At 42.6% G+C, this 26,503-nt stretch overlaps 1 protein-coding gene across 1 annotated transcript; it reads right to left on the bottom strand.

The window, feature by feature from the left end:
• Positions 1 to 134: 134 nt before the first annotated feature.
• On the bottom strand, positions 135 to 26,329 carry shtn3 (shootin 3). Its single transcript, XM_074674290.1, has 17 exons — positions 25,870 to 26,329; positions 20,128 to 20,188; positions 13,551 to 13,645; positions 13,036 to 13,201; positions 11,681 to 11,778; positions 11,462 to 11,543; positions 11,058 to 11,152; positions 10,601 to 10,747; positions 8,124 to 8,277; positions 6,363 to 6,528; positions 6,194 to 6,264; positions 6,017 to 6,123; positions 5,650 to 5,664; positions 4,178 to 4,282; positions 3,965 to 4,094; positions 3,456 to 3,723; positions 135 to 3,375 (listed from the first exon to the last, which is right to left on the bottom strand). The coding sequence occupies exons 1-17, from the start codon at positions 25,939 to 25,941 to the stop codon at positions 3,240 to 3,242; spliced, it is 1,968 nt and encodes a 655-aa protein (XP_074530391.1). The 5' UTR covers positions 25,942 to 26,329; the 3' UTR covers positions 135 to 3,239.
• Positions 26,330 to 26,503: the final 174 nt, after the last annotated feature.

The raw sequence follows: 26,503 nt of genomic DNA, 5'->3' as shown, positions 1-26,503 counted from the left end.
ATTCATTTATTTTTTAACGTTTAATGTTGTTACAGTGTACAGCCATTTGTTAATGATTCAAATAGAATTAAAAGTGCAGAATGTGAGATGTTTCAATCATGATTTAAACAGAACAAACACTTGATCCAAGTTTGAGTTGTAATTTATTCAAGTGATGCTAAAATGAGACTCCATGTTTAAAAAACTTTGAACACTCCATTTATACCCCAAACACACACACAATACCTAAAGTCACACAAACTCTTTCGTTAGAGTAAAGTCTGTCTCCAGTTGGTGAACATTTATTCAAACAGGACCTGTTAACAGCGCTGCAGGTCATCTGAAGGCCTCTGCACGGCCTGGGTATGCAGGATGGTCAGGCCTGTGGCGTCAGTTACGACTCTGATGATGTTTATGTGCAGATAACAGTCAAACAACACCTGGTCCTTTGCATTTCAGTAAAAGAACACAATGCACTTTAAATGTGATTCTGTGTTAGAAAGAATGAGAAGGTGTGAAAGCTTCATACAAATGTGCCTCATGTCATTGCATACGTTAAAACTGTTCCTTTTGTTGCATCACATGTAAAGAAGGCTGTATATAGACGGTTCGCCCTACAAAATAAAAGTCAAGGAATGCACGGTGAGGAGTGACAGTGAGGGCCGCTCGGAGTGCGTGAAGGAATCTGCACTCGCTGGAGGAAGACTTCTCTGATGGAGGGACGAGGACAGAGTCTCAGCAGATTTCACACCACGTTACGCCGTCAGGACGTGTAGGTTTGGAGGTTCAGCGTCTGTGGAGAGGTAGACAACGCACTCAAGCACCTGCTCCCTAAAGCTGCAGTGGTATTTCCTCTTCAAACCACATGATTAAAAAAATGGCTTCTTTCTCTCATGTTTGGTGCAGATCTCGTCCCGTCGGGCCCTGAGACGTTTCTGTTGGATGTGATCAAACAGTGCTACTGTCTTTGCTGTTACTGTGCAAACATAGTTTGGTTTCTTCACACACGTCAGATTTCCACCTCACACACTAAACGTACTGATAGTCGACACGCTGAAACCTGCGCGGAGCCTCAGCTGCAGAAGCTTTCTGGGCCTTTAGTTTAACCCTGGATGTTTGACTCCGCTCGTTAGACCCAGGAAGACCGGACAGGGTCTGTGAATGAGTCAGGACATCCAGGGTTTCATTGTGAGCACGGAGTCATCGACTCTGAACCTGGCGAGGAAACAGGGTTACTTTGAGAGGAAGCTGAGGGAGTCGGAGATCTGGATCAGAAACAGTACGGTGCATTCCTTCTGATGACACAAAGTGACATTCAACAGCTCCTTTGTGCATCGAACAGAAAGAAAAAAAAACATCAACCTTAAGCTCTGCAGTCATTGTACAAGTGTTTGAAGAAAAACTGAGGTTCTGTGCAAAGGTGCAGCTTCCCTCGTTCAGTCCGCTCGCTGAGGTCGGCACGGCTTCGTTTCTGCAGCAGATTCACGACTCAGAGCATCAGCCGTCACAGACCCCCCTGACACCCTGGATTCAGTTTGTTTCACTGATTTCCTCATGGAAGTTTGAGCTTCTTTTACTGACATTTCTATCAGAGGCAGGTGTAGTCTCACTGCAAAAACTCACACCCAAACAAATGTTTGTTTACCAAAGTAAAAAAACATCTTACAAGAATCAAAATGAGCCTCATTCATTTGACAAGTGCAGAAAGATGTCCTCATTTACGATATTAAAAGACAAAAATGAGGCCATAGTAAAAATCTGACAAAAGATCAGACCAGGACAAGGACTTAACTTATCCAGTGTCTTAGGCCCCGTTTACACGGAGACTCCCGCAAAGATTCTTCCTCTGCGTTTCCAAAAGCCACCCGCATTTACATGAGGACGGCGTGAAAACGATCCGCGTTCATACGACTCCAGGAGGAGAAGTCTCCTCTTCTGTTCTTTCTTTTTCTGCCCTTTTGTTGTGTGAGACGGTCGGGAATCCAACCATGACACGCATTACCGCCCCCTACTGGACCGGAATTGCTCAACTGGAAATGTGGCTGCGCGCGGAGCCTTCACCTGAAACTGCAAGTGTGCATGCGGTGACGTCAGCGTTTCACCCTGAAACGCTCCGCTCTGTGTTTACATGAGGCTGGATGGAGGAGCGGATTCAGGGAGCGTTTTCAAAAGTTTGCGTTTTCACTGAAAACGCAACGTGGTCTCATTTAAACGGAAGGCCAAAACGCAACAAAATGTTTTCGGAATTGACCGTTTTCGGCGTCATGTAAACGGGGCCTTACTTAGAATAACAACGGTTAAATGGATGAAATTCAGCAAGCACATTTTTCCCCCATAGGATGATGATTCTACTCTTTAAAACCGCTCAGGCGTCATTTTGTCTTTTAATCTTACATTATTTTTTTTTCTGCACTTGTCAGGTGAATGTGGCTCAGATCACAAATAAACACTTAAACACTTAATGAGGTTTGATTTTTTGCAGAGCTGTCCTCAGAGTCGGTGACGTTAAAGAGGGTTGTTGCTTCACGTTTGGCATCAGATTGAGGGAATTAACTTTAAGCTCAAAAGCGTCTGGAGTCTAAAAACCATAAAAAACTGGACAGAATTAATTAAGTTCAACCCAAATGAAGAACTACACTGCAAGAAAAAGAAATCTTACCAAGTGTTTTTGTCTTCTTTTAAATAAAAATTGTCTTATTACACTTGATACGAGCCACATTTACCTGAGCAGTCCAGAAAAATGTTGTGTTTTAAGTTAAATAAAAAGACAAAACGAGTTCTGAATTGCTTGGAAAAAGTAAAAAAAATCTGCCAATGGAGCAAGAAAAATTTGCGTGGAACTAGAAAATTTTTACTAAATTATCACAAGCAATGCAGACCTCATTTTTGTCTTTAAATAACTTCAAACAAGACATTTTTCGGGATTGGTCAGGTGAATGTGGCTCAGATTAAGTCTAAAAAGACATTTTCTACTTGAAATAAGACAAAACACTTGATAAGATTTCATTTTTTCCAGTACAATTAACTCCAGATACAGAACTTTAAGCTCTGTTTGCTGAAATCTTTTCAGATCTGATCACGGCTGTTAAGCTCCTGTGTTGTTCTAGATTAGTGTACGCAGGAGAAGATTATATTTGTTTAAGGAATTTATGTTTGTGAGCTTCTGATGTGAGCGTGACACCATGACATCACGCTCACATCGGCCAATCAAAAGCCTGGATCTGGTGACAGAAAGAAGCCGTGGACCCTCAGAGTCCATCTTAGCACTCAGCGTCTGTGCTGCCGTTGACGGGGCTGCTGCAGACGGCGGCGTGCCCGTCCTCTTTGGGCTCAGCGTGCTCGACTCCGTTAGCCTGGACGCTCGTCTCCGTCAGGTTTTGATCGGCGTCCCCCACGCTGCAGAGCGGGACACAGAGAGACAGGTTAGCAGGGGAGTGGGGTCAGACAAAGACAGGATCAGGGTCGTGTCTCAGCACCTGTTGATGCAGCCGTTGCTGACTTGAGACTCTGCTGGGTCTTTCTCTGACAGCGAGCTGCAGGACCTCCTCTCCTGCCAGGAGCCCACACGGGGCTGTTTGCCCGTATCGGAGCTCTTCCTGCGGGCCACGATGGGCCCTGGTCCAGACCCTCGTCTCTCTGGGTTCGCCTTGGGAGCCTCGGGATCCTTTCCTGAGTCGGTGCTGGTGCGCCTCCCGTTCAGGCTGTCTGAGGAGGAGACGTGGCTCATCTGGCCCTCCCGCTCGTCTGCAGAGACACATCACAGTCAGTCCCACGCTCAGAGACAAACACCTCTGCCCCATCAGGGACTCTGCACCCAGACAAGGTCAATCGATCACCGAGCAGTAGATGAATCCATGCCTGCACTGATCTGACCTCCTCACAGCCTGTGTCTGTGCTGCAGGGCGCCCTCTGCTGGACACACACGTTCCAGGCTCCACTCACACCCTGTGTTTAAACCTTCACACCAGAGCAGGCGTGTGTTTACCTCCAGAGCTGGCTTCTCCCGCCTTGTTGCGTCGGCGTCTCAGGATGACTTCCAGCTCGCTGTCCTTCTTCCCGGGAGGCGACGGCCCGGACTCCTGGGAGCCGCGGCTGGGGCTACGCTTCACTGTCTCCTGGAGGTGAACACAGCTGTTACTGCGGGACATTTACAGCAGCTTCTGCCGATGTTTTGTTTGTTTAGGAAGAAATCATTTACCAGGATGCCTTTCAGCTCCTCCATGGCGCTCTCCTGCTGCTGCTGCTGCTGCTGCTGCTGCTGCTGCTGCTGCTGCTGCTGCTTCTCCTCACAGACAGGAGGTGGCTGGAGGAGGAAACACAGATCAGTGACCTTCATGTGTTTCTCATAACACAAGATCAAAACAGACATAAAAACTGAAAGTTCAATGTTTTAGGGAAAGAATCTTCATTTATCGTCTGAGGACATCTGACCTCGAACAGAGCCGGTTACACAGACCATAATCTGGACCATTTTTTTTTTAAAGATCAGAGCCATGGACAAGATATTTAAGATGTAAGAAAAGTAGAAAAATAAGACTAAGAAATTCAGACATCCTTAAGATAAATGTTTAAAGGCAGAGTTATCGGATTTCTGAGATTAAAAAAAATACTTTTTTACCATTTTACTGTTCTCAGTATCTTTTTAACCCTTTTTCTCAGAACTGATTCCTTTTTTTTCCAAGTTTTTTTCAGGGAATTTTGACTTTTTTTAAAAATTTCTTATTAATTTTCTGATTGATTAACAAGTATTTTTTTCTATGATCTTCAATTTATTTCTTGAAAAATTACACTGATTATTTTTTTTTTTCCATTTTCCACAAGTAAAGACTTTTATTTATTTATTTTACTTTTATTAAGTTTTCTCAGATATATTTTTATATTTTCTATCTTTCTTTTTTAAACTTTGTTTACTTTCCTTTAATTTTTTTTGTATTTTTTTGCATTTATTTATTGCTTTTTAATTTATTTTACTCTTTTTTTGTTTTAAACTTTTGATTATTTCTCAGAATTTTTAACTTGCAAAATCTTCATTTTTTCTTAGAAGTTGAATGAGTAGTTTTTCTTTAAAAAAATGTCTGTTTGCTTAAAATTTTTCCTTTATATCTGAATTTTTTTTTTCCACAAAATATTTTTTTATATATCTAAATCATTTCCTAGGATTTTTTTCCAATTGATTTAATGACTTTTTTCCCTCAGAGGGTTTTTTTTACCTAAAAATTTTGCCTTTAAAAAAAAAAAATCAAATTTCACAAATCATTTTTTCCTTTTCTCCTTCTGTTTTAAAGTTTTTACATTTTGGGGGACTTAATTTTTCTAAAACCCTTTCTGAGAGTTGTGCTTGATTCTTTAAAATCTGACCTTTTTTTCAGAATTCTATGATCAAGGAGAATCACTGGCTCCAATTAATTTGATTGATTGCGGTCAGGTTTTCTGACCTTTGTGTCCTTGAGCACTGATGTCAGCTCACCCTGAGTTTCTGCATAAAATTTCACAATGTGAAAACTTTCTTTTTGCCTTCAAGTTTGACCAAAACCTTAAACATTAGAAACTGATGTGTGAAAAAAAACTGGGCCAGCAGGGTCAAAGGGCTCAGAGGGGTCAGAGGGGTCAGAGGGGAGGGGACAGCGACTTCAAGTCAGAGGTGATTGATGCAAACGTCAATATACTCACTTTTACTGCTGCTCTCTGTGGAGGCATAAAGGAGAGACATGGAGGGAGCAGGGAGGAGCAAGGAGGGAGGAGATAGGAGATAGGAAAGAGGAGAGAGGAGGGAAATGAGTCAGAGTGAGACAGACTGGAACAAAGACGACAGTTTCTACAGAGCAGGAGAGGAGCAGAAAGGTGTGATGGGATCCTCTCGGACCTTTGTCGTGGTCTGCATCGACTCTTCATCAAACTGGAGCTAATCACATCTAAATCAGCTGACTGGCTTCATTTCCCACAGCTGGCCAGCAGGGGGAGCGCTTAATCTCTCAGCTTCACCAGAAGCAAACTGACCGTTAGAACGTTTGTTTCTGTCTCTCTGTCTCGTCCTCACCTTGCTGTCCTGACTCTTGACCGGCCTCAGGACGACGCCATGTTTGATCCTCTCCATCATTTCATTCACCGCCTTCACCTTCACGTCGTCCACGCCCTCGCCAGCCGCTGAGAGAGAAGATTACCTGTGAGCTGTGTTTACTTAGTGGAGAGCTTACATTACAGATGTCAGACTCACCTGCGGGTTGCTCGGCCTTTACCGAGGCTTTGGAACCTTTGGAAGACTTCCTCATGATGGCGATCAGGGAGCTGAGGACGGGAGGACAAAGAGGTGAGAGTTTACTGCAACATGCCAGAGAGGGACGATTAAAGTGGGACAGTTTCATTTCTGCAGTCCCCATCCTCACCTGAGGGGGTTGCATCTCGATGGGGGAGGAGGAGGAGGGGGTGGTGGGGGAGGAGGAGGGGGAGGCGGTGGCTGTGGAAGAGGGGCAGGAGGTGGGGCGACCCCGGGTTCAGGGGGAGGAGGTCCTGAGCTGTTGGTCATGGTGGCAGACTCCTGGAGCTCAGCGACTGCAGAGAGAAACAGGAAGAAGAGTTACTTCACGTCTTTTCATCGCACGACTCGTCACGCTCTCACTTCTGATTGGAGGATTAAAAACAAACGTCCAGATTAACTCCAGAGTGAGCACTCTTAGTCAACACACTATCTCAGTAACACAGGTGTCCTGGTCAGAGTAAAGGGCTGGATTAAAGCATGACTTTATGTTATGGAGGACCAAAACTGCCAAAAAGAAAAAAAAAAAAAAAAAAAAGTGAAAATAAACACAACCATAAATATAAATATTTTTATGAGTGAATAAATAGTTAAAAATAAAAATAAAACAAATAAATTCAAAAATAAATGTGAAAAAAGAATTAAATATAAAAAATAAGGAAATAAAAACGCTCTGCTTTCATATTTATTTTTATATTTTTATATATATTTTCAGGCAGACACTGCCAGCATAAAATATAGGAAAAAATGTATCTCAAAAGAGGGGGCGGTCCTAAGTGTGTCTTGGGTTGAACTGTTTGCCTATTGGTTGATCCACAAGTGAAAATAAATAAATAAATATATAAATAGGTAAAAAAAATAATAAAAAATATAGAAATAAATATAAAAAATAAAAATAAGAGCAGAGTGTTTTATTTATCAATATTTAATTCTATTTACACACTTATTTCTGTATTTTTTTTTCCTTTTATTTATTCAATTACTTATAGAAATATATATATATATATATATATATATATATATATATATATATATATATGTATATATATATATATATATATATATATATATATATATATATATATATATATATATATATATATATTTATATATATATATATATGTATAAATATATATATATATATATATATATATATATATATATATATATATATATATATGTATATGTATATATATATATATATGTATTTATATATATACACATATGTATTTATATATATATATATATATATATATATATATATATACATATATATATATATATATATATATATACATATATATATATATATATATATATATATATATATATATATATATATATATATATATATATATATATATATATATATATATATATTTGTTTTTATTTTCACTTTTATTTATTTTTAATTTTGTCAGTTTTGGTCCTCCATATGTGTGACCCTTAAGGGAACTGACCCCATGTTATATGTACTTTGTTCTTTGTTGCATCTGTTTTTAGATATTTTTCATTGCATCACAGAGAAAAGATCAGTCTCTGCAGGTTTTGTATTGAGCTGGATCAGAGGACTCAAACAGGGTCCGGTCTCTGCTGTGTGGTCTTTTTTTTCTCTGATGCATCTTTTCCTGAAGCTGGAACAGATCAGTTTAACTTCTTTATAATCAATATCAATTACACTCAGCCTGCACTCAGACCACATGCTGCTCCATCCTCCATCAGGAGCTGCTCCCCTCCTGCAGCACCGTCACTTTAACCCATTTTCAGGAGGAGGCTCAGCCAATCAGGAGCAAGGCTTTCTGTTGCTATGCAGTGAGTTGGGCTGTGCTGCTCCTGAGTGAGTGTGTGTGTCTGTGTGTGTGTGGGTGGGTGTGTGTGCACCCCGCCCACCTCTGTTCTGCAGCTCCACGTTCTTCCTCTCTGCCTGCTCCAGTCTTCCCTCCACCTCCTTCTTCTCCTCCTCCAGCAGCTCCTGATGCCTCTGCAGAGCTTCCAGCTGCTTCTTCACACAGCTCTGCTCCAGCTGGGCCTCGAGGCTCTGCACCTACACACACACACACATTAAATTTGTGTCTAAATCATGGTAAGATTGGAGATGTTTGGTGGCATGTTTATACACATATCTATAATTTTATCAACATATATAAGGTCAATTTCCATCGAGCAGTTAGGCCCTGGGCCTATATACATGACAAGCCATTACCTGGGAAAATGGACCGTTTTACTCGCAGCGAAAAAAAAAGGTGAGCGGTGTGCATGAGCCAGGTTAACGGGCCAAACGAGCATTAAATTTAATGGAGGTATACCCCACCATTACAGGCGCTAACGGCAGGATGACAGCGCCTGTTCGGTTGTTTAAAGACAGACGTCACACGATCCGTTACCGTTTGAGACAAAGTATACAAAAACAGTGGACAATCCTTTGGAAAGGTGGTGTGTAGCCATACAGCAACTTTAGATTTAGGAGACACATTTTTTTCAGTGAACAGATGAGATAAGGGAGACAATCGTGGTTTCAAACGGCTGAGGCTCGCTGCCCTCAGTTTTACAAGTTTGATTCGCTCTTTGCTTTTATACGTCTGGGTCCTTCGAAGATGTGTGTGGTGAAATGTTGGAGTTCATAAACTGCTTTAAGAGTTATTCATCAAGGTACCGGGGCATTCCTGCAGTGCTTGTTCCTCAAAGCAGCTTTCATATCATTGATTTTATTATTGAGGTTTTCTACTGTGCGCACAGAAACACCACACAAATTTACACTGTTCAAGATCGCCAAACTTTCTCTTTCTCTTTGTTTACCTGATTGACTCACTGATAACAGCTGTTTGTGTATTCTTGTAATAAAATCTCCATTTCTCCGGCTAAAAAAACTTTTCTTGATCTTCTCTCAGTCATACTGCTATGGCTCACCAGGTTTATTGCTGTTGATGAGTGGTAGACATGCAGTGTTTGCTGTGGTTTTCCAGGAGGTTCCCCTTAATTGTGACGTAAACTGCACCTGCGCCTCTTTCATGGTGTAATTAGTTAACTGGACCATTATTTTCAGTCGAGCATGCTGCAATGGGCCCTGGTGTGTAAGCCAAATGCCACGTTAGTTACATCAAAGTATGACGCCATGGCAGTGCAACATAGTGTACCCTGAATCCAATGAAGAATAGAAAGGTGACACAGTAAACAAAGCGCATAATGGGAGACATCCAGCAATTCCTCTTCTTTGTGATTGGCATGTAGCTCTTTGATACAAAGAACAATCAAGCTTTGTTTTAGAGAAGTCTGTGTGCCACCAGGAGAAATACAGAAGCCGCTGTCACACAGGAAGTGACTGTTCCTTCGACCAATCAACAGACTGCAGTGTAGTTCCACCTTCTGGGATCAGATCGGTTTAGTCTGGCACCCCAACGGAAGGGTCCCAAAAGATGGGACGGTCCATCTCGGTTATTTGGGGATCTGTCTTGGGATTAGTCGGTGGAAACGCCATAAAATGTGTGTAGTTCCCTACTCTATACCTACACTTGGCTACTCTACCTTTCCTCCTTCCCCCCTAACATACACTACTCTATGACCCTCCCTGCGCTACCCTTCCCCTACTCTAACCAGCACTACTCTACCTTGACCTTTCCTCAAATGCTCTTGCCAAGCATACCCTACCTTACTCTACCTTACTCTAGTCTGGTCTACACCACCTTTTCCTTTCAGGCTTCCCTATCCTAAATTTCTTAATCCTACTCTATGTAATGCTAACCCTTACTTTCTCTACCTTATTTTTTCACAACCTTAACCCATGATGCTCTACCCTTAGTGGACATACCCTACTCTACTCACCTCTCCCCTTTCCTACCTTTCACATTTGACCACTTTCTTGCCTCTATTATCTCATACTCTACCTGTACATTCACTTCTCTACCGTTCTCTAACCTTCATTTCTCTTACTTCACTACCCTGACCTACCTGTTCCCTTTACAACTCTACCCCATCCTGCTCTACCTTTGATAGATAAAGACCCTACTCATCCATTCTCTACACTACCCTCCTTCCATACCATAAACTACCCATGCTTACCCTACCTTTCTCTTCTCTACCTTCCACCATCCTACTCTAAACTACCCTACCTCATGGTTATCTTACTGTTTTGACTTAACCTACACTACCCTACCTTACCCCTGCAACCTACCCTGTACTTTCCCTTCTATCCTTCCCTTTGACTCCTCTACCTCCTCTGCCCTACCCTACAGACCTCTCACTTCCTGTTGGCTACAGAGAGCACCTGACGCCTCACTTTGACTCCGCCCTCTGCGTCACTCAGACCTCCGTCAGCTCAGCCTGGATGAGGAGCAGCGTCTCGACATCAAGCGGGAGTTTTCGAGGATTACCTTCTGCTGATGCTGCAGACGCTCCTCCTCCAGGGTCTTAGTGACGGCAGCGACGTCCTCCAGAGCTTTCAGCAGCTGAACGCTGGGCTCAGCACTCTGCAGCAGCAGCATGCTCTGCCTGTTGGCCTCCTTCTGCTTCACCAGCATCTGCAGGAGGAGACGGAGGAGGAAGTAAAAACCTGATAACAGCAGGAGAGGAGGCACAGACACACACATCAACCCGGCCTGTGCATGCTTTGATCCTGCAGGCTTTTCCCTTTCAGGTCAGTAAACAGCAGATTCAGGACATTTCATTAATCAGTGTCATTAAGCACACATCAATTCAGCCCAACACAGGATGCAGGTCAGTGTGTATCAGTCACTGCAGCACATGCAAAGAGTTTGTTAGGCTCCATCACATTTAAAGCTCTGAAACCAGATTATAAAGGCCGTGTTCCCATACTTTTCACAGTCATACCTCATGTGCATATGTCTCAGCTTTCACTCGGAGGCTCTGCTCCAAGTCCAGCTGATCCTTCATCCCATCGTACTCCTGAGCCGCCATCATTGACACTGCAAACACACACACACACAAGTAGGGAATGCATTAGTCAGGAAAAACAAGCCTGGATGCATTTCCTGCAGAGTGGCCTCTTCACACAGCCTGAGAGATCAGTGAGTGTTGTAACAAATATCATTTAACGTTATGCATGAGTAAACACGAGCGCTGACATTACCCTGATGTTTAAAATCTGCACACTAACTCACATCGGTACTTTGCATCGTTCTGAATAAGCCTGACCAGTCAGAAACAGACGACTCTACGCTCGAACAGAAACAGAAAGTTTTATCCTCTCAGTGTTTTGTCTCTGTCTGACTCACCTCTGTTGAATCTCTTGATGGTTTTATTCTGCTGCTCAACAGTTTCTCGAAGCTCCTTCATCTCAGCCTGATCCTTCTCCGACTGGAAACAGAAAATACAACATCATCCATCAAGCACCAATATCTCAGGCAGAAAATGGAGGCTGCACAAGCTTTAACTGCACTGTTTGTGATAGTGGTCCTGCAGGTGTGTGTCCATGCACACTTCCCCCTCCTCACCTGGGATGTCAGCTCTTCTATTCGTCTCTGCTGCTCATGAATCTGACACACAAAATTCTTCTTCTCCTCCAATAAGCTGTTCACCGTCTCTCTCAGCTCTGAAAGAAGACCACAAGAAAACATCAGGCTAAACAGCTGTGAACTGTACTGTAGCTTGTTAATGGTTCTCTGTGAGTATAAATTTGTGTACTGTACCTTTAACCTGTTGATGGTAAAATGTTTGTATTAGGTACGTTCTGTACCTTTAACCTGCCCACTGTGCTGTTGGATATTAAGTTGTGAACTGTGCCTTTAAACTGCAGATGGTGGTGTTAAATATCTTTGTGGGTACAAAGTTGTGTACTGTACCTTTAACCAGGTTATGATACTGTCTAAGTATAAAGTAGCAAACTGTACCTTTAACAGGCTTTTGGTATTGTATGAATACAAAGTTGCGTACTGTACCTTTAATCTGCTCATGGTACTGTGTTAGTTAAGGTTGCATTCTATTAGTTTGTTCTGCTGACAAATCAGTGTGAGTACAAAGTTGTGTACTGCACCTTTAAATTGCTGTTGGTACTTTGTTAGAATAAAATTGTGTACTGTACCTTTAACCTGCTGATGGTACTGAGTTAGTATATAGTTGCGTACTGTACCTTTAACCTGCTGACATTACTGTGTTAGTATAAAGTTGTGTACTGTACCTTTAACCAGCTGATAGTACTGTGTGATCATAAATTTGTGTACTTAACCTTTAACCTGCTGACGGTACTGTGTTAGCTAAAAGTTGTGTACTGTACCTTTAACCTGCTGATGGTACTGTGTTAGTTAAAAGTTGTGTACTGTACCTTTAAATTGCTGATTCTACTGTGTTGGTATAAATTTGTGTACTGTACCTTTAACCGGCTGATGGTACTGTGTGAGTATAAATTTGCGTACTGTACCTTTAACCTGCTGATGGTACTGTGTTAGTTAAAAGTTGTGTACTGTACCTTTAACCTGCTGATGGTACTGTGTTAGCTAAAAGTTGTGTACTGTACCTTTAACCTGCTGATGTTACTGTGTTGGTATAAATTTGTGTACTGTACCTTTAACCTGCTGATGGTACTGTGTTGGTATAAATTTGCGTACTGTACCTTTAACCTGCTGATGTTACTGTGTTGGTATAAATTTGTGTACTGTACCTTTAACCCGCTGATGGTACTGTGTGAGTATAAATTTGCGTACTGTACCTTTAACCTGCTGATGGTACTGTGTTAGTTAAAAGCTGTGTACTGTACCTTTAACCTGATGATGTTACTGTGTTTGTATAAATTTGCGTACTGTACCTTTAACCTGCTGATGGTACTGTGTTGGTATAAATTTGCGTACTGTACCTTTAACCTGCTGATGATACTGTGTGAAGTTGTCCGTTCCGTCCGTTGTCTCAGCGTCAGAGTCAGCTTCCAGAGCGATGCAGTCAGAGATACTCGGCAGGAGTTCGTCCAAACACGGGCGAGACGACATGCTCAGGTACTTCAACTTCCTGTTCTCACAGTTCAGCTGGAGGTCAAAGGGCACAGGGTCAGTGAGGATGCCTTCCATTTCAGTTTTTACAACTTAAATTCTACTTTATTCGACAAAGAATTTAACCCATAAAGTTTTGTTTTCTTGTGGTTTAGATTTTAAACTTGATCAAAGTTGAACTCAGAGTTTTTGCTGAGTCAAACAGAGTCGGTGCACAGTCATCCTGACTCAGCTGGTTGCTCTCCCGCTAATGCCAGCTGGACCCTGAAAATGCTAATCTTATTGATCATTAAATCTCTGAGTGTGAGTGTGTGTGTGTGTGTGTGTGTGTGAGAGTGTGTGTGTGTGTGTGTGTGTGTGTGTGTGTGTGTGTGTGTGTGTTGACCTTTGTGGCCAGGGCCTCTGCATTTTCTCGGCAAGACTTCTCGATCTCCAGCTGAGTCTGCAGAACGCTCACCTCCTCAATCACCATCTGAGACACTGAGGGGGATATACACACACACACACACACACACACACACACACACACACACACACACACACACACACACACACACACACACACACACACACACACACACACACAGAAGGGGTTAAGGGTTATAAAGTAGACATTGTTATTTGTCATCTGTTTACATGGTTAGATTGGTGACAGCATTTTAACATGGAGCTTAATGAGGAATCCCCAGCTTTTGGCTACAGCCTCCAGTGGACACTGGAGAAACTGCAGTTTTTGCGCCCTTTGCATTTTCCTCACTTTTCCTCACTGATTTGATTTCCATCACCAAACGAGATGGATCAGACAGAAAAATGATGAAAACATGAATCTGAAGTTGATGCTCCAGGTTTCACCGCCCCCTGTTGGGTGTGGGGGGTTGGTTTCCTCCGATCAGATCTGGTTTCTCTTAAGAGCAGGAAGCTTTTAGCGCGTGCTCTTCTGTCTGAGATGATCCGTGATTTTCAGGCTCAAACCACAAACACTGGCTCATGAGCTGTAGGGAGTGAGACGCCTGCAGCTGTGGAGCGTGTCACCAGAGCTCGGCTCGTCCTGGGCTATTTTAAAATGACCCAGATATGGAGGGTTTGGGAAAATCTAAAGTGAGAGGACAGACAGGACGCGAGGATGAAGCTGTCCCAACCTGTCCAGAAGAATCTGGACCTCTCTCTGTTTCCTCTTTGCTTAAATGTCAGACTTCACACAGAAAGACTTCAGAGTGAATCATCCTCACTGAGCGCTCTGCTCCAAAAACACGTTCAGTCTGTGTCTTCATGGATCGTTCAGCTTCACTGAGGCGACACACTCAGACCTGGACTGCTCTGGATTATATTACAGTCAGCAGGGAGCTCCTGTTCACATCTCTGGTCCATTAACAGACGCTTCCTGCTCCAGGAACAGCTCCTAAATGTGATTATGCTGCTGACACACACTGCTGAGGGCAGGCCCCGCTCCAGGAACACCTGTAAAGACTCTCCAACATGTCCTCTGACCTTTATAACACTTTATCCTTCAGGTTATCATAGTTTGACTCTACAGCAGACTTTAATCATGTCACCCAGCAGTGTGACCTCATGTTTCTCATGATGCTGAATGGCTGCTTCACCTACAGTGGGAAAATTAAGTATTGAACGCGGCAGTTTTTTTCTCATTACATTTATTTCCAAAGCTGCAACTCAAACAAATTTTCTACCAGACATTGGTATTAACTCAAATAATCCACACATGAAAAGAAATCACAACGTTCAGGTCCATAAATAATGATTATGTGGAATTAAGTACGATAACACAGGAAAAAAGTATTGAACACACCATGGAAATGCTGTATACTTTGGCAAGGAAATGCACCATACCACCTGAAATCTGTCAGTAATTATTACTTCAACTTCCAATTAGTGCAAACCAACATCAGCTGGGCTAGAGCAAATTGATGCTCCTATAAAAAAGGTGTTTTTTCACCAAGCAGTTAAATACCACACACCTCATGATGGGTAAAGGCAAAGAGCTCTCTGAAGACATTCACAACATGATTGTTACTCAGCATCAGAATGGAACTGGTTACAGACTTATATCAAAGCACCTGAATATTCCAGTCTTTCACAAGTGGAAGAAGCACCACCTTACCATCAACAGGCCACGCACAGGAGCTCCTTGAAGATTTCTGACCAGGGAGTCAGAAAGATAGTCAGAAGAGTACTCAACGAGCCAAGGACCACTCTGAAAGTGCTCCAGAAAGACTTGGAGGCAGCAGGTACAATTGTTACAGAGAAAACAATAGGCAATGCACTCCACCACCATGGCCTTTGTGGACGCTCAGCCCGCAAGACTCCATTCCTCAAGAAAAAGCATGTTAAAGCTGGTTTAAAGTTTACTAAACAGCATCTTGACAAGCCTGTAGAATACTGGGAGAATGTTGTCTGGTCAGATGAGACCAAAACTGAACTTTTGGGCTGTCATACTACAGACCATGTTTGGAGGAGAAATGGCACTGCACATCACCCCAAAAAACACTCCACCAACAGTGAAGTTTGGAGGTGGAAGCATCATGGCATGGGGTTGTTTCTCATCTCATGGTGTTGGCAAACTTTATATAACTGACAGAGCAATGAATGGAGCCATGTATGGGGAAATTCTTGATCTGAATCTGCTGCCATCCACCAGGATGATGAAGATGAGACGTGGCTGGACCTTCCAGCAGGACAACGATCCAAAGCACACGGCAAAGTTGACTCTCAAATGGTTTCAGAAAAAGAAAATCAATCTGTTAGAATGGCCTAGTCAATCACCTGACTTCAATCCAACTGAACATTTGTGGAAAGAACTAAAGAAAAGGAGTTCCCCTCTTGTTAGACTCACATTGTTGGGGACTCATGGACCATACGTGCATTAGCAGATTGCGTGATTGTTCATATCATGACTGGTAATGCAGGTGCATCCTCACATTTTTAGTTAGAATTCTAAGCATCCTTTTATGAATGAAGCTCTTAAACACAAGATTCAGAAAAACTGAAGAGGGAGAGGAATGAAATCTACAGGAACTATTTCACTGGACATCTAAGTGACATCTGACCCCTGATGGTTTTACAGTCAGATCGGAGTCAGCGGGGATATGGTTTCTGTGAGGAAAGAGAGGATGAGGAGGAAGAGGAGGAGTGTCTATTTTTAATCTCACAGTCAATGTTTAATGCCCGAGGAAGAGCTGTGGTGGTTTGATTCCACTTTAAACCCCGCTCCCTCTCTCGTCGCTCTCTGCTCGGCTGAGCCTCAGATCAGCTGCAGCTCTGTGGGTCAGACGAGACGCAGGATGAAGAGGCAGTGGGTCATCCTCTGCTATTTATATCTACCTCTCTTTCTTTCTATCTATTTATTCTGAAGGTCTCTACAGAAACCAGCAGCTGCTGCGCTCACAGCGGGGCCTGCTGCTGTTGTTTCTCATTCCTGTGGTTCACAGGAAGTCGTTAAATGAAGTTAGAAACCACCTTCACCTTTCTCATCTTGTCGTTTGTGTTTGACGACTGAGAGGAAAAGTTTGTGGCATCTAAAATAAAGCATCCCATCCTTGGACACTTTCCTGGAGCTCACAGTTCTGGGTCAGTTAAAACCCTGTGAGTGTGTGATGATGTGAGCCAGCCTCCAAACACACGCTGCTTTTGTTCCCAGCAGCTGCATGAAGCTGGGAAAGCCTCTTTCACTGATGATGCTCATAACAGATGATTTGGAGGATTAACCAACACTAAGCACATCCATGAGTAGATGATGGTGAAATCCTGCTGCAGAGGGTTTAAACACCCAAACATGAGAAAGAGACACAGTTTCCACTCTGAACCTCATTTCCTCCTGATGCTACAGACTCAGTCTGAAGTCGGAGGATTCCTGAACTGAAAACGTCTCCTGGAAAAAGGATTTAAGAGCGCAGAGAGTTAAAGACAGTTGGGCCGTTTAAGCCGTGAACAATGCTCGCTATAATCCACCCGTCGAGTTCTTCTTTAAGCTCCTGCTGGAGAGACTCAGGGCGCTGCGGATGACAGGCTGCGCATTTCAGGGTTTGGGATGGAGAGCGTTTAGAGAAACCTCGGCTTAGACACGCCAACATGTGCAACTCAAGGCTGCACATTTGGAGAGGGGTCCAGCTGCAGACCTCCACCCTCAGCCCACTCTTTTGGAGGCTCCACTGTCAGAGGGGAGTGACGTAAGGATATGTAGTAAACAACAAACAAAAAAACAGCATTTTATTGAGCTAACACAGAGTTTACAATTAAATCAATTTGAAATTGGTCAACAAATCTGGATATCGCTGGACACAATTTAAGATATGTAAAAGATCGCATGTCACCTGACGTCAATTTTACTCTTTTGTTATACGCTATTGACTAAAGTAGGCCATCTAGTGTCTTGAAGTAGAAATAGCAATAATTTGAGCCATAGACTACATGTAACTTTTGTTTTATTTTCCAGTTGGGAAACATGTGTTTTAGTATTTTGACATTTAGAGTCTTGAGTATTGAGACAAACTGTGATATGTTTCTGTGACAAAATTTGAAATTCTGGTTTAAAACTAAAGTTATATCAATATATGCTAACCACTAGCATATAAATTAGGGGTTGAGGTTGTTTGGCAATATCTAAATTGGGATTCTTTGTCAAAACATCTTTTCTTTAATTCAAATTCTTCATTTCAGTCTTTGTTCATAAACTGGGTTGGAAAAAAGTTACCTCTTTTCTCTAGCAGAGGGCAAAATGTTCCTCTCTGACTCACGTGATGTGCATTTTATGGGAAAATATGGCTCCAGATACAGTCTGTAGACATCAATATCATCATTTTACTTTTTCACATGGTCTGGTGTTAGAAAAAAGAGATCGTAAATATCGAAGAATCGTAATTGGAACCCCAAAAATCATAATAGAATTGAATCAGGAGAATAGCATATTATCCCAGCCCTATTAAAAAAGCAATTTATGTTGCAAAATATTAGCATCAAGCTAGCGCTATTTTTTTTCCATATTGCTTTTGGTATATTAGGAGATGTAGAACATGTTGAATGTATTTTAATGGGAATCTGAGAGAGTAACGAACATTTCTTTGTGTGTTCAGTTCTTCAGTAAAACTTTAAGTAGAAAATCCTAAGCTAAGCTAAGCTAGCTGGAGCGTGAAACAAATGTAGAAATAAAAAACTAGAAAAGAACTCAGAGAGCGTAGACCTCCGCCAAGAAAATTGTGATTGTCACCAACACTTAAGTCCTACTTTAATGTTATACTCCCTTTCAGCAGACTGTCTGCTACAATTTGGTGTTAGTTGCAGGTTTGTACCATAATTTGTTTCCTGACTGTGTTGAAAATGATGACGACCCAGTTCATATTTCATATTCCAAATCTTAGTATCCAGAATATTTCCAGGATCTGGGTCGTACTTTTACATCTGTCAGAAATTATGGTGACCTTGTCTTGTATTGTTTTGCAAAGCAATCCGACCATTTACGGTGGAGTTATATACACATATGGTGAAAACAGCCCTATCACACAATGATAAAGAATCCTTTAAATAAGTCCTGGATCCAGATGGTGATCTGGATCACCTCCAAAATTTCATCACTTCTTCCTTATCCCATTTTGAACATTTCCTGAACATTTCATCAAGATCCGTTCATTAGAAGATGGTTTATACGTTCGCTATTTATGAGGCTGACCAAGGTAAACAAAAATTGGAAGTGTTTATACAAATTAATTTTAAAGGCAACTCTTATTTTGAAAGTTTTACTTCATATCCTGACATCACTTCCTTCTGATGGTGGATAAGTGGAGCCTCCTAGAGAGTCTGGCAGAGAGTGGACTGTCTCAGCACATTTCCTCTCTTCCTCTTTCAAAGCAACTCAGGCTCCGCACTACTCCTCCAGACCAGGAGGGGGCAGTAAGGCAGAGACAAAGGACAGACAACAAAGATGGAGCTGTAGAAAGCGAAGGCAGGCTGATACTGTCGTGACACCAGGGTTATCTCTTCAGATGGTCATGAAACATTTGCTGAAAACTGTTGTGAAAACCAGGTGTCGTGTTATCCCAGTGGCGCTGTAATTGGAGATGAAACCACAGGGGGCACCAGAGTTCTGCAGCATGTACAAGGCTTGTGAATCTCACGTTTCTTTATAGGATGCAGCTCTTTCAGTGATCCCGTCCTTGACTCACAGCTTTATTGTCACTTAACCCGCTCTGGACCGGCTCAGTCCAGACTCTGAGACTCAACCTGAAGAGTTCAGGAGGTCTGTGGTTCAACGTGTCCGTCAGATCCGAAGCAGCAGGTCGAGAGGCTTTTTAAAGGACCTCACACACACACACACATCCGTCCCCCGTTCTGCTGCTGAATTATTCATGTCAGCAGCTTTTAATAATTCATGGGAATAACATGACAGGAGCGGCTCCTCGGGGGAGTCGGTGGATGAATAAATGAGCGAGTGAATGAAAGAAGTGACGGACGGAGGAGAAGTGTCAGAGTTTCTGCTGACTGAAGATCCTTGCTTGACAAGCGTCCATCAGGACTCCAACGAAAGCACGACTTTAAACCCTCTGCTTCCTGTTTGTAGCGAGACGACAGGGAGTCTCTGGTTGTTCTCTTACCTCTGTGGATGGTCATGGCTGAAACCAGGAGCAGCTGAGTCCTCCTCACGTCTCGGCGTCTGGAGATCTAAAGTCACTGAAACACGGAGAGCTCCTTCTGTGGGCTCTCTGACCTCACAGTGGTCATGGAAACTCACACAAACACACCTCCTCCTCCCTCAGACACACCCACAGGTGAGGAGGACAGGTGTGAGGAGGAGGTGTCAGCTGTCCAGGTTTTTGTGACGATGCTAATTCACTTCAGCCTCTTGGTATAGGGACGTATCGAGTTGGAGGAAAGTGGCACACCATGTTTCTGGATGCTTACAGTGTGTGTGAGTGAGTGTGTGTGAGTGTGTGTGAGGAGGCTGCAGGACTCACCTCTCTTGATGTGCTTGAGTTGTCTTTCGGCCTCGTCTCTTTCCTCCGTCAGTCTGTTGCACTGCAGGAGCAGACGGGTCAATGCGTCAGATCCAGTTCCACAACACACTGAGTATACAGGTCACTGATAGCAGGAGGATACTGTTACACACACACACACTCACACACACAGCTGCACGTTTTAGATCCACACTCCATCTCAAACCGATCGTCTCTTTCCTCGTCTTCTGACTTCCTCTGATCATGAACTTTAAATCTGAAAACAGATCATTTTCCCCTCTTTTTTCCCCTGAGCTGCAACAGGAAGTGACATCACCTCATTATCGATTATCAGAGCCATGTCGACGGCTCGTCTTAATGAGTGACCTCAGGATCTGCTGCAGTCCGTAAAAGCAGATTCTGCTCTGTCTGCCTCTGTCTCCTCATTTCTGAGGGTCAGTGGAGCGTTCGCCGACAGAGACCGTAATGATCTGTTCCACTTTACAGGAAGTCTCCACGGTTTGATTCAGAGCAGCTGATGAAAGCAAACAAATGACCCTCAGAATGAAGATGAGACTGATATCTTTAACCACACCTCTAGTTCTGGGTATTTGATCTGGAGGGAGTACTTTTCAGAAGTCCAGGAACTTTGGGGGTGGGGCCTACAAGCTAAATGCTCCTAGAAATGGTTTGTCTCTCTCTGACTGCCCTCCACTGGTCTGGAGGCCTGATTTTTACCATCTCAACACTCAGAGACAGCAATGTGCCACATATGATTCATTAAGTTCCTGGAACTAAAAGTTTAACCCTCTGGTTCACAGTGTTCAGCTGTTTTTCCTCTGAATGCAGTGATCTCTGCAGATCGTAGAATAAACTGAAATAGTCTCATTTACGTCACCCGACTGTTTCAGAAACAGAGTTTTGAAGCCAATCGTTGATGGGAGCCATATTGGAAATGGGGCGGGCTTTGAGCCTCCACAGCCTCTGATTGGATGAACTCATTATGTCATTATCTTCCTAACTGCTGGGTTAGAAAAAAATAATTCAACCTTTAAGACAGTTATTCAGATTTTTTTAGCCTAGTTTACTTGTTTTCTGATACCTCAAGAGCCAGCCTCAGGGGATACTCGTTATTTCAGATTGGAGGGTACCATCTGACCAGACAACTGTAACACCAAATACTCTTCCTTTTTTTTTTCTTTAATAAAAACTGTGTTTATATCAATATTAGATGTTTTAAAAACAAAATAAAATCCAAGCAGCAGACAGTATTCCTCTCCTAGACAGTCTCCCTGGACTCCTTTTGGTCCTTTATCACTTTGTTTCCTAATTGTTTGTACACTTTAACCCCCACCAGCTGTGCAGAAGAGTTACAGATCTCAAACCACAACCAGAATACGTTTACAGCCTAATAATTGACCTCTGACTAAGTCCTGCTCTCAAGTGTGACGAGCCAATCACAGCGCATACAGCCATTCCCATACACTCAAACATTCTTTGCCTGGACGTCCATTGAAATACAATGCTTTTTTCTTCAGTTTTCTTCAGTTTTTGTTTGATTTTATGAAGTTTTTCTGAGATTTTAAATCTAAAAATGGTCAAACTGTGTTCATGTAACTCTGACACAAGGTATCCTGAGAAAAGTGTCTTCTTTGGATAAAGATGTGCAGTAGATCACCAGAGTTGTCCAATAACTAAGTAAAAATACTTTGTTACCTTACTTAAGTAAAAATTTTGGGCATATATACTTCACTTGAATAATTATTTTTTAAGCCGACATTTCTACTTCTACTTCACTTCTACTCCTTACATTTTCAGGCAAACATCTGTAATTTCTCCTCCACACATTTTTTAAAATATCCTCACTATCCTTGTTTCATTCCAGCTCGTCATCGTTCAAAAAGACACACCCAAAGAAGTAAAAACCAAAACCTAAAATTGCTGAAATTGCACCAAGAAGGATGTCCCCATCTGTTTTAAGGCAAACTGACAGAGTATCTGAGGCAGCAGATTGTGACTTTGCTGTAAAGAAATATAAAGTTATCTCTAACACTTAAACCTCCACTGCCGTCTGACAGACGCTTTGGGATTTTCCGTAACATTAGCTAAAGTTAGCCTAGCGTTAGCGCCTAGCTGTGTTGTTCATCAAGTCTCTTTGTTTGTTGGGAGTTCATTGGCCTGTTTTGTTTCTAGTCTCTAGTGTCTCTAGTTTTTGTTCTTCGATGATCGTACATCATTGTTAGCTGTTGTCCAAAGGGCTGTGGTTAAGATAACATTAGCTTCTGGCGGTTAGCTTCATTAGCTTATCTGTAATAACTGAAATAACTGAAATAACAAAGGTTGGCTAACGTTATGCTGAGTGTAAATACTGTAGCTCCAAACTAACAGAGACACACTCTCGGTTCTGTTCAGGTGTTCGGCTAAATCCCTCTGACGACCTCCCTCTGCCCTCCACGCTCGGGTTAATCCCAGTTACAGATTACAGAGTTTCATTTAAAGTCATCACAAGCCCTCTGACTGCGCTAAAGACTGGAAATGAGCTTTCAGGACTCAGCTGGAGAGAGCGCTGCCTCATGAGCTGTTTAATGACTCAGCGAGCGTCTCTGCCTCCTTTAAAGACTGTTATTATCCCTCAGAGAGCTTTGGTGGTCAGCAGGTCTGAGCTCAGGTGGTCATCAGTCACAGGTAAACACATTGGACCAGGCTGACTAATAAAACCAGAACAATTAGACGTGTCCCTCCTGATCAGAGAGTGTCTAAGGGATCATACCAAACACATGCCTCTGACTGACTGGATACTACTCTGATTGTTTCTTTCTGCAGGAAACTGGAGACAGAAAAGGTGTTTCAGGGGCAGAGCGGGAGGAGGGGTAAGAGTAAAAGCTAAAAGGGCGTAACTGCAGTAAAACTGAGCCAACGGTGGATAAAAAAAGGACTCAGTCTCTCTGTGTCTCTCTCGTGGCCCACTTTCCCAGCTCTACCTGCAGTCTCACACACTGTCAGATCAGATTTCCCTCAGGAGCACAGCACGGGCAGCAGGTTCACCGGCACGCAGCGCCGCGCTGACGGAGGAATGACTACGCTTTTTACATTTCACTTAAAAACAAGGGCCTGCACACTCAGGAGGAAGGTTGAAGGCTTCATTGTTTATTTCTTCAATCAATGGTGTTTGGATCAGTCACTTCCTGTTATCTGTTTTATAAAGACGTCAAACCCCCTTATGTGTCCTCTTTTTTTGCCAGCTCCTTCTTTTTTATACTCACAGAGAAGGAGGGGCTCCTGATATTAACTTAGTACAACATAATGGTCTGCAGAGACCTCTATTAAAGCAAAACTAACTCCTCCTCCTTCTATTTTAAAGGCTAACCTTTTTACTCTGCATCTGCTGCTCATAAGGAGACATGATTTCCGTCAATGTTTTAATGCTTTCTTTAAATCAATCTGTTAAGTCGCAGAGAGGTGGCTGCAGGAATAACCGTTTTGGGTAAAATAAGGTCGAGCAGTCAGACATTTATGGTTTCTCAAAGCTGATAAATGGAGATGAGTTTAGCTCAGGGGTCTGCAACCTTTACTTTCATAGGAGCCATTTTTCCTCAGCTCACCTGGATTACAGTCATATTCAGGAGCCACAAATTTTATATAATCTTCACAATAAAGATAAAAAAGTGTTTAAAGTTTTTGCTAAAATCTATTAAATGATTATCTAAACAAGAAGTTTTTTTTGTTTATAAAATCATACATGTAATGTCTAAGTTGTTTTATTTTAAATTTTGCAAATATAAAAAATTGTAATGTCATACATTTCATAAATTTGCTAAATGTATGAAATTTCAATAAGATTGAAAAATTCCAAAAATTTCATACTTTTTGCAAAAATTTCAAATGAAAAAAAATAAATAAAAAATTGGAAACTTTAAAAAAGATTTTTTTCTAAATTTGAAAAAAAAAAAGTCAAAAAATGATGTTCAAAAAAATTACCGAAATTTTGAAAGAAATGTGTAAAAATCTAAAAATTATATTCCAAATATAATATGCAAAAATCTAAACAATTATAAAAACTTTAAAAATTGGCAAAAAAAGTCTTTATAAATTGAAGTGTAGTAAATTTTCAAAACAAATATTCCTTTATTTAATCGTATTTTTTAAAGCTACAAGGAGCCGCCTGCAAAGGAGTCAAAGAGCCACATGAAGCTCCAGAGCCACAGGTTGAAGACCCTTGGTTTACCTGAATGCTGATATCATGTCACTAGTGTTGCTAGTATCTTTTAGAAAACTGTCATTCCAGCTTTGTTTTAGCCACTGTCTCTTTAAGGCTTCTTTCTCCACAATCCCCCCTTCTCTCTGATTGGCCAGCCTTGTGTAGACATGTTAGGGGGTGGAGCTATGAGAACTCCTTGGTGTTTGAGGCCCATTTCTTTACCCCTGCTGGTGAGAAGAGCTCTAAAACTCTGTAGCTAGAACAACCAACACCAGCAGTGGACACAGGCCCTTAAAGATGCTGTGAAGAGGATCAATTTTAATTGACTACATCGCCACCTTCTGGCCTGGAGTCTCCGCACACTGTTGTAAATTACTTTTAGCGAGGCGTGTGTTCGTTTTTGAATTAAATGGAGATTTTAGTGAAACAAATTTTCTTTGTTCAAGTCAACTTTTTACTGGATACAACGCGCTGAGGTAAGGTGTGTATCAGTACAGTAACGTAGCGCTACGGTTTGAAATGTGACAACAAGCAAATGTTGTAGTAGCCGGCTATAGCTCTATCGGCAGCCCAGTGCTCCGACGTATCTGTAGGCTAACATGCCAGTCATCTACCAATCAGAGCTAACGTAACCTCACTCTTCATTTTATGTAAGAATGAACATTAGCACAAACAGTTTAGCCCTTTTAGCCTTTAGCTCGTGCTCTATCTCTCTCCTGTTAATCTTTCTTCTGCTCTTCTGTCCTTTTTTACTCTGACAGTTAGGCTGGACCCTGTTTCTCTTCATGCTAAATGAGAGCTAGCTCCAAAGAGCCTGTGATTGAATCAGCTGCAGCACAACTCAGACTAAGTATCATTTCCTCCACCAGATCCAGGAGGTTTGCTTTCCAGGATCTTTGCTCTGATTGGCTCGTGCTACCTGCAGATTTCCAGCTCACTTCAGCAGACTGTGAGGGTGGAGGCTCTGCTGCTGAGCCATGCAGGGTGCAGGTGCTAGCCTCTCAGGTCAAAGGGTGCAGCTGAGCAAACCTCGGTCTGAAAGCTTGGGTCATGGTTTAAAGCCTGGGTCCACTCAGCATCCACTGACAGGAGAGTGAATCCTCCTGCACCCTGACACCAGAGGAACCAGGTGAAGGTTTTCTGATGGTTTATCTGGATCTGCTGGATCAGTTTAAACATGGGGCGAGGCTTTTTCTAACACATGCATTGATTCAAAGAGCCCAGCCCGTCAGCAGCACATGTGAAGGATTAAAACCTGTTTAAAAACCATAAAAGTGCTCTCTAAAACCAGTAAAACCAATCTCTAACGCAGCATTAACGCGTTACTTCGAGTCTTGGCTTAAATGGCGAGGAAACGGAAGCTGCAGGGAGGGGTCCGTTTCTTTGATGTCTACTAAAACCTCCAGGAGAAACCGGCCGGTGAAGCATTCCGCCTGAAACGAGCCTGAAAGTGTCTCATCTGCCTCAAAGAGACACACAGAGACCCGAGTGGACACCCTGAGAGGGTCTAACAGGCAGAGGTACCCGGATTAAAGGTCATTATTGGGTTTTTTTAATAGGTTTACCTCTGTTTGCATGTGCGCGTCTCTCTCCTCCTCGCATCCCTCCATCTGTGCGGACGATGAGCAGGGGAGCATGCCGGGAAAAAGAGTGATAAAACAGTCCCACCTTCGTCCTTTCCTTCTCAGAAGAGGGGATTTGAAAGTAAACTGAGCCACACAGAGGTCCTTTCATCAGCACATGTCTGGATCCGAGCCCATCCTTTTCTTCAGCTCCGGACGCATGGGATGGAGAGGGGCTCGGTGCGCTGCTGCTGCTGCTGCTGCCGGCGGACAGGACCCTCCTCCTCCTCTTCCTCCTGCTCCTCCTTTCACTGGCAGCATCATCTGGCTCCCCCTGAACCCCTCCTCCATCCCTCTTCCTCCTCCTCCTCCTCTTCCTTCTTTCCCAGTGCTGCAGGCAGAAACCATTTGTGTAGAGCGAAATATTCCATCATCATGATCTCATTTTGCTTAATGTTGTCACAATTCACCCCAAAATATCCAATATATAAACCAGTGACGTCACCTGGGTTAATTTAAGACCCCCACCACCCCAACCACAACCCCCCTCATGTCATGGTGCGTTAAAATGCTCGCAATAAAATGGGATAGACTGAGATGCAGTCTCGCAGCGTTGCATTCAAGTTCACTTCTGGAG

This window comes from Halichoeres trimaculatus, unplaced genomic scaffold (assembly GCF_033239565.1).
Source record: "Halichoeres trimaculatus isolate MK-OKI-2021-1 unplaced genomic scaffold, fHalTri1.1 fHalTri1_scaffold_7, whole genome shotgun sequence".
Taxonomy (NCBI): domain Eukaryota; kingdom Metazoa; phylum Chordata; class Actinopteri; order Labriformes; family Labridae; genus Halichoeres; species Halichoeres trimaculatus.
Note: the sequence above shows the minus strand (reverse complement) of the source record. Positions and strands in the feature narration are given on the sequence as shown.

Excerpts from the sequence above, each read along its gene's own strand:
- shtn3 (XM_074674290.1), bottom strand. The coding sequence starts at position 25,941 with ATGCTCCCCTGCTCATCGTCCGCACAGATGGAGGGATGCGAGGAGGAG. Across the intron at positions 11,153-11,461 it reads CATCAAGAGATTCAACAGAG|TGTCAATGATGGCGGCTCAG; the intron begins GTGAGTCAGACA and ends GTGTGTTTGCAG. Across the intron at positions 8,278-10,600 it reads GTCTGCAGCATCAGCAGAAG|GTGCAGAGCCTCGAGGCCCA; the intron begins GTAATCCTCGAA and ends GTGTGTGTGTAG.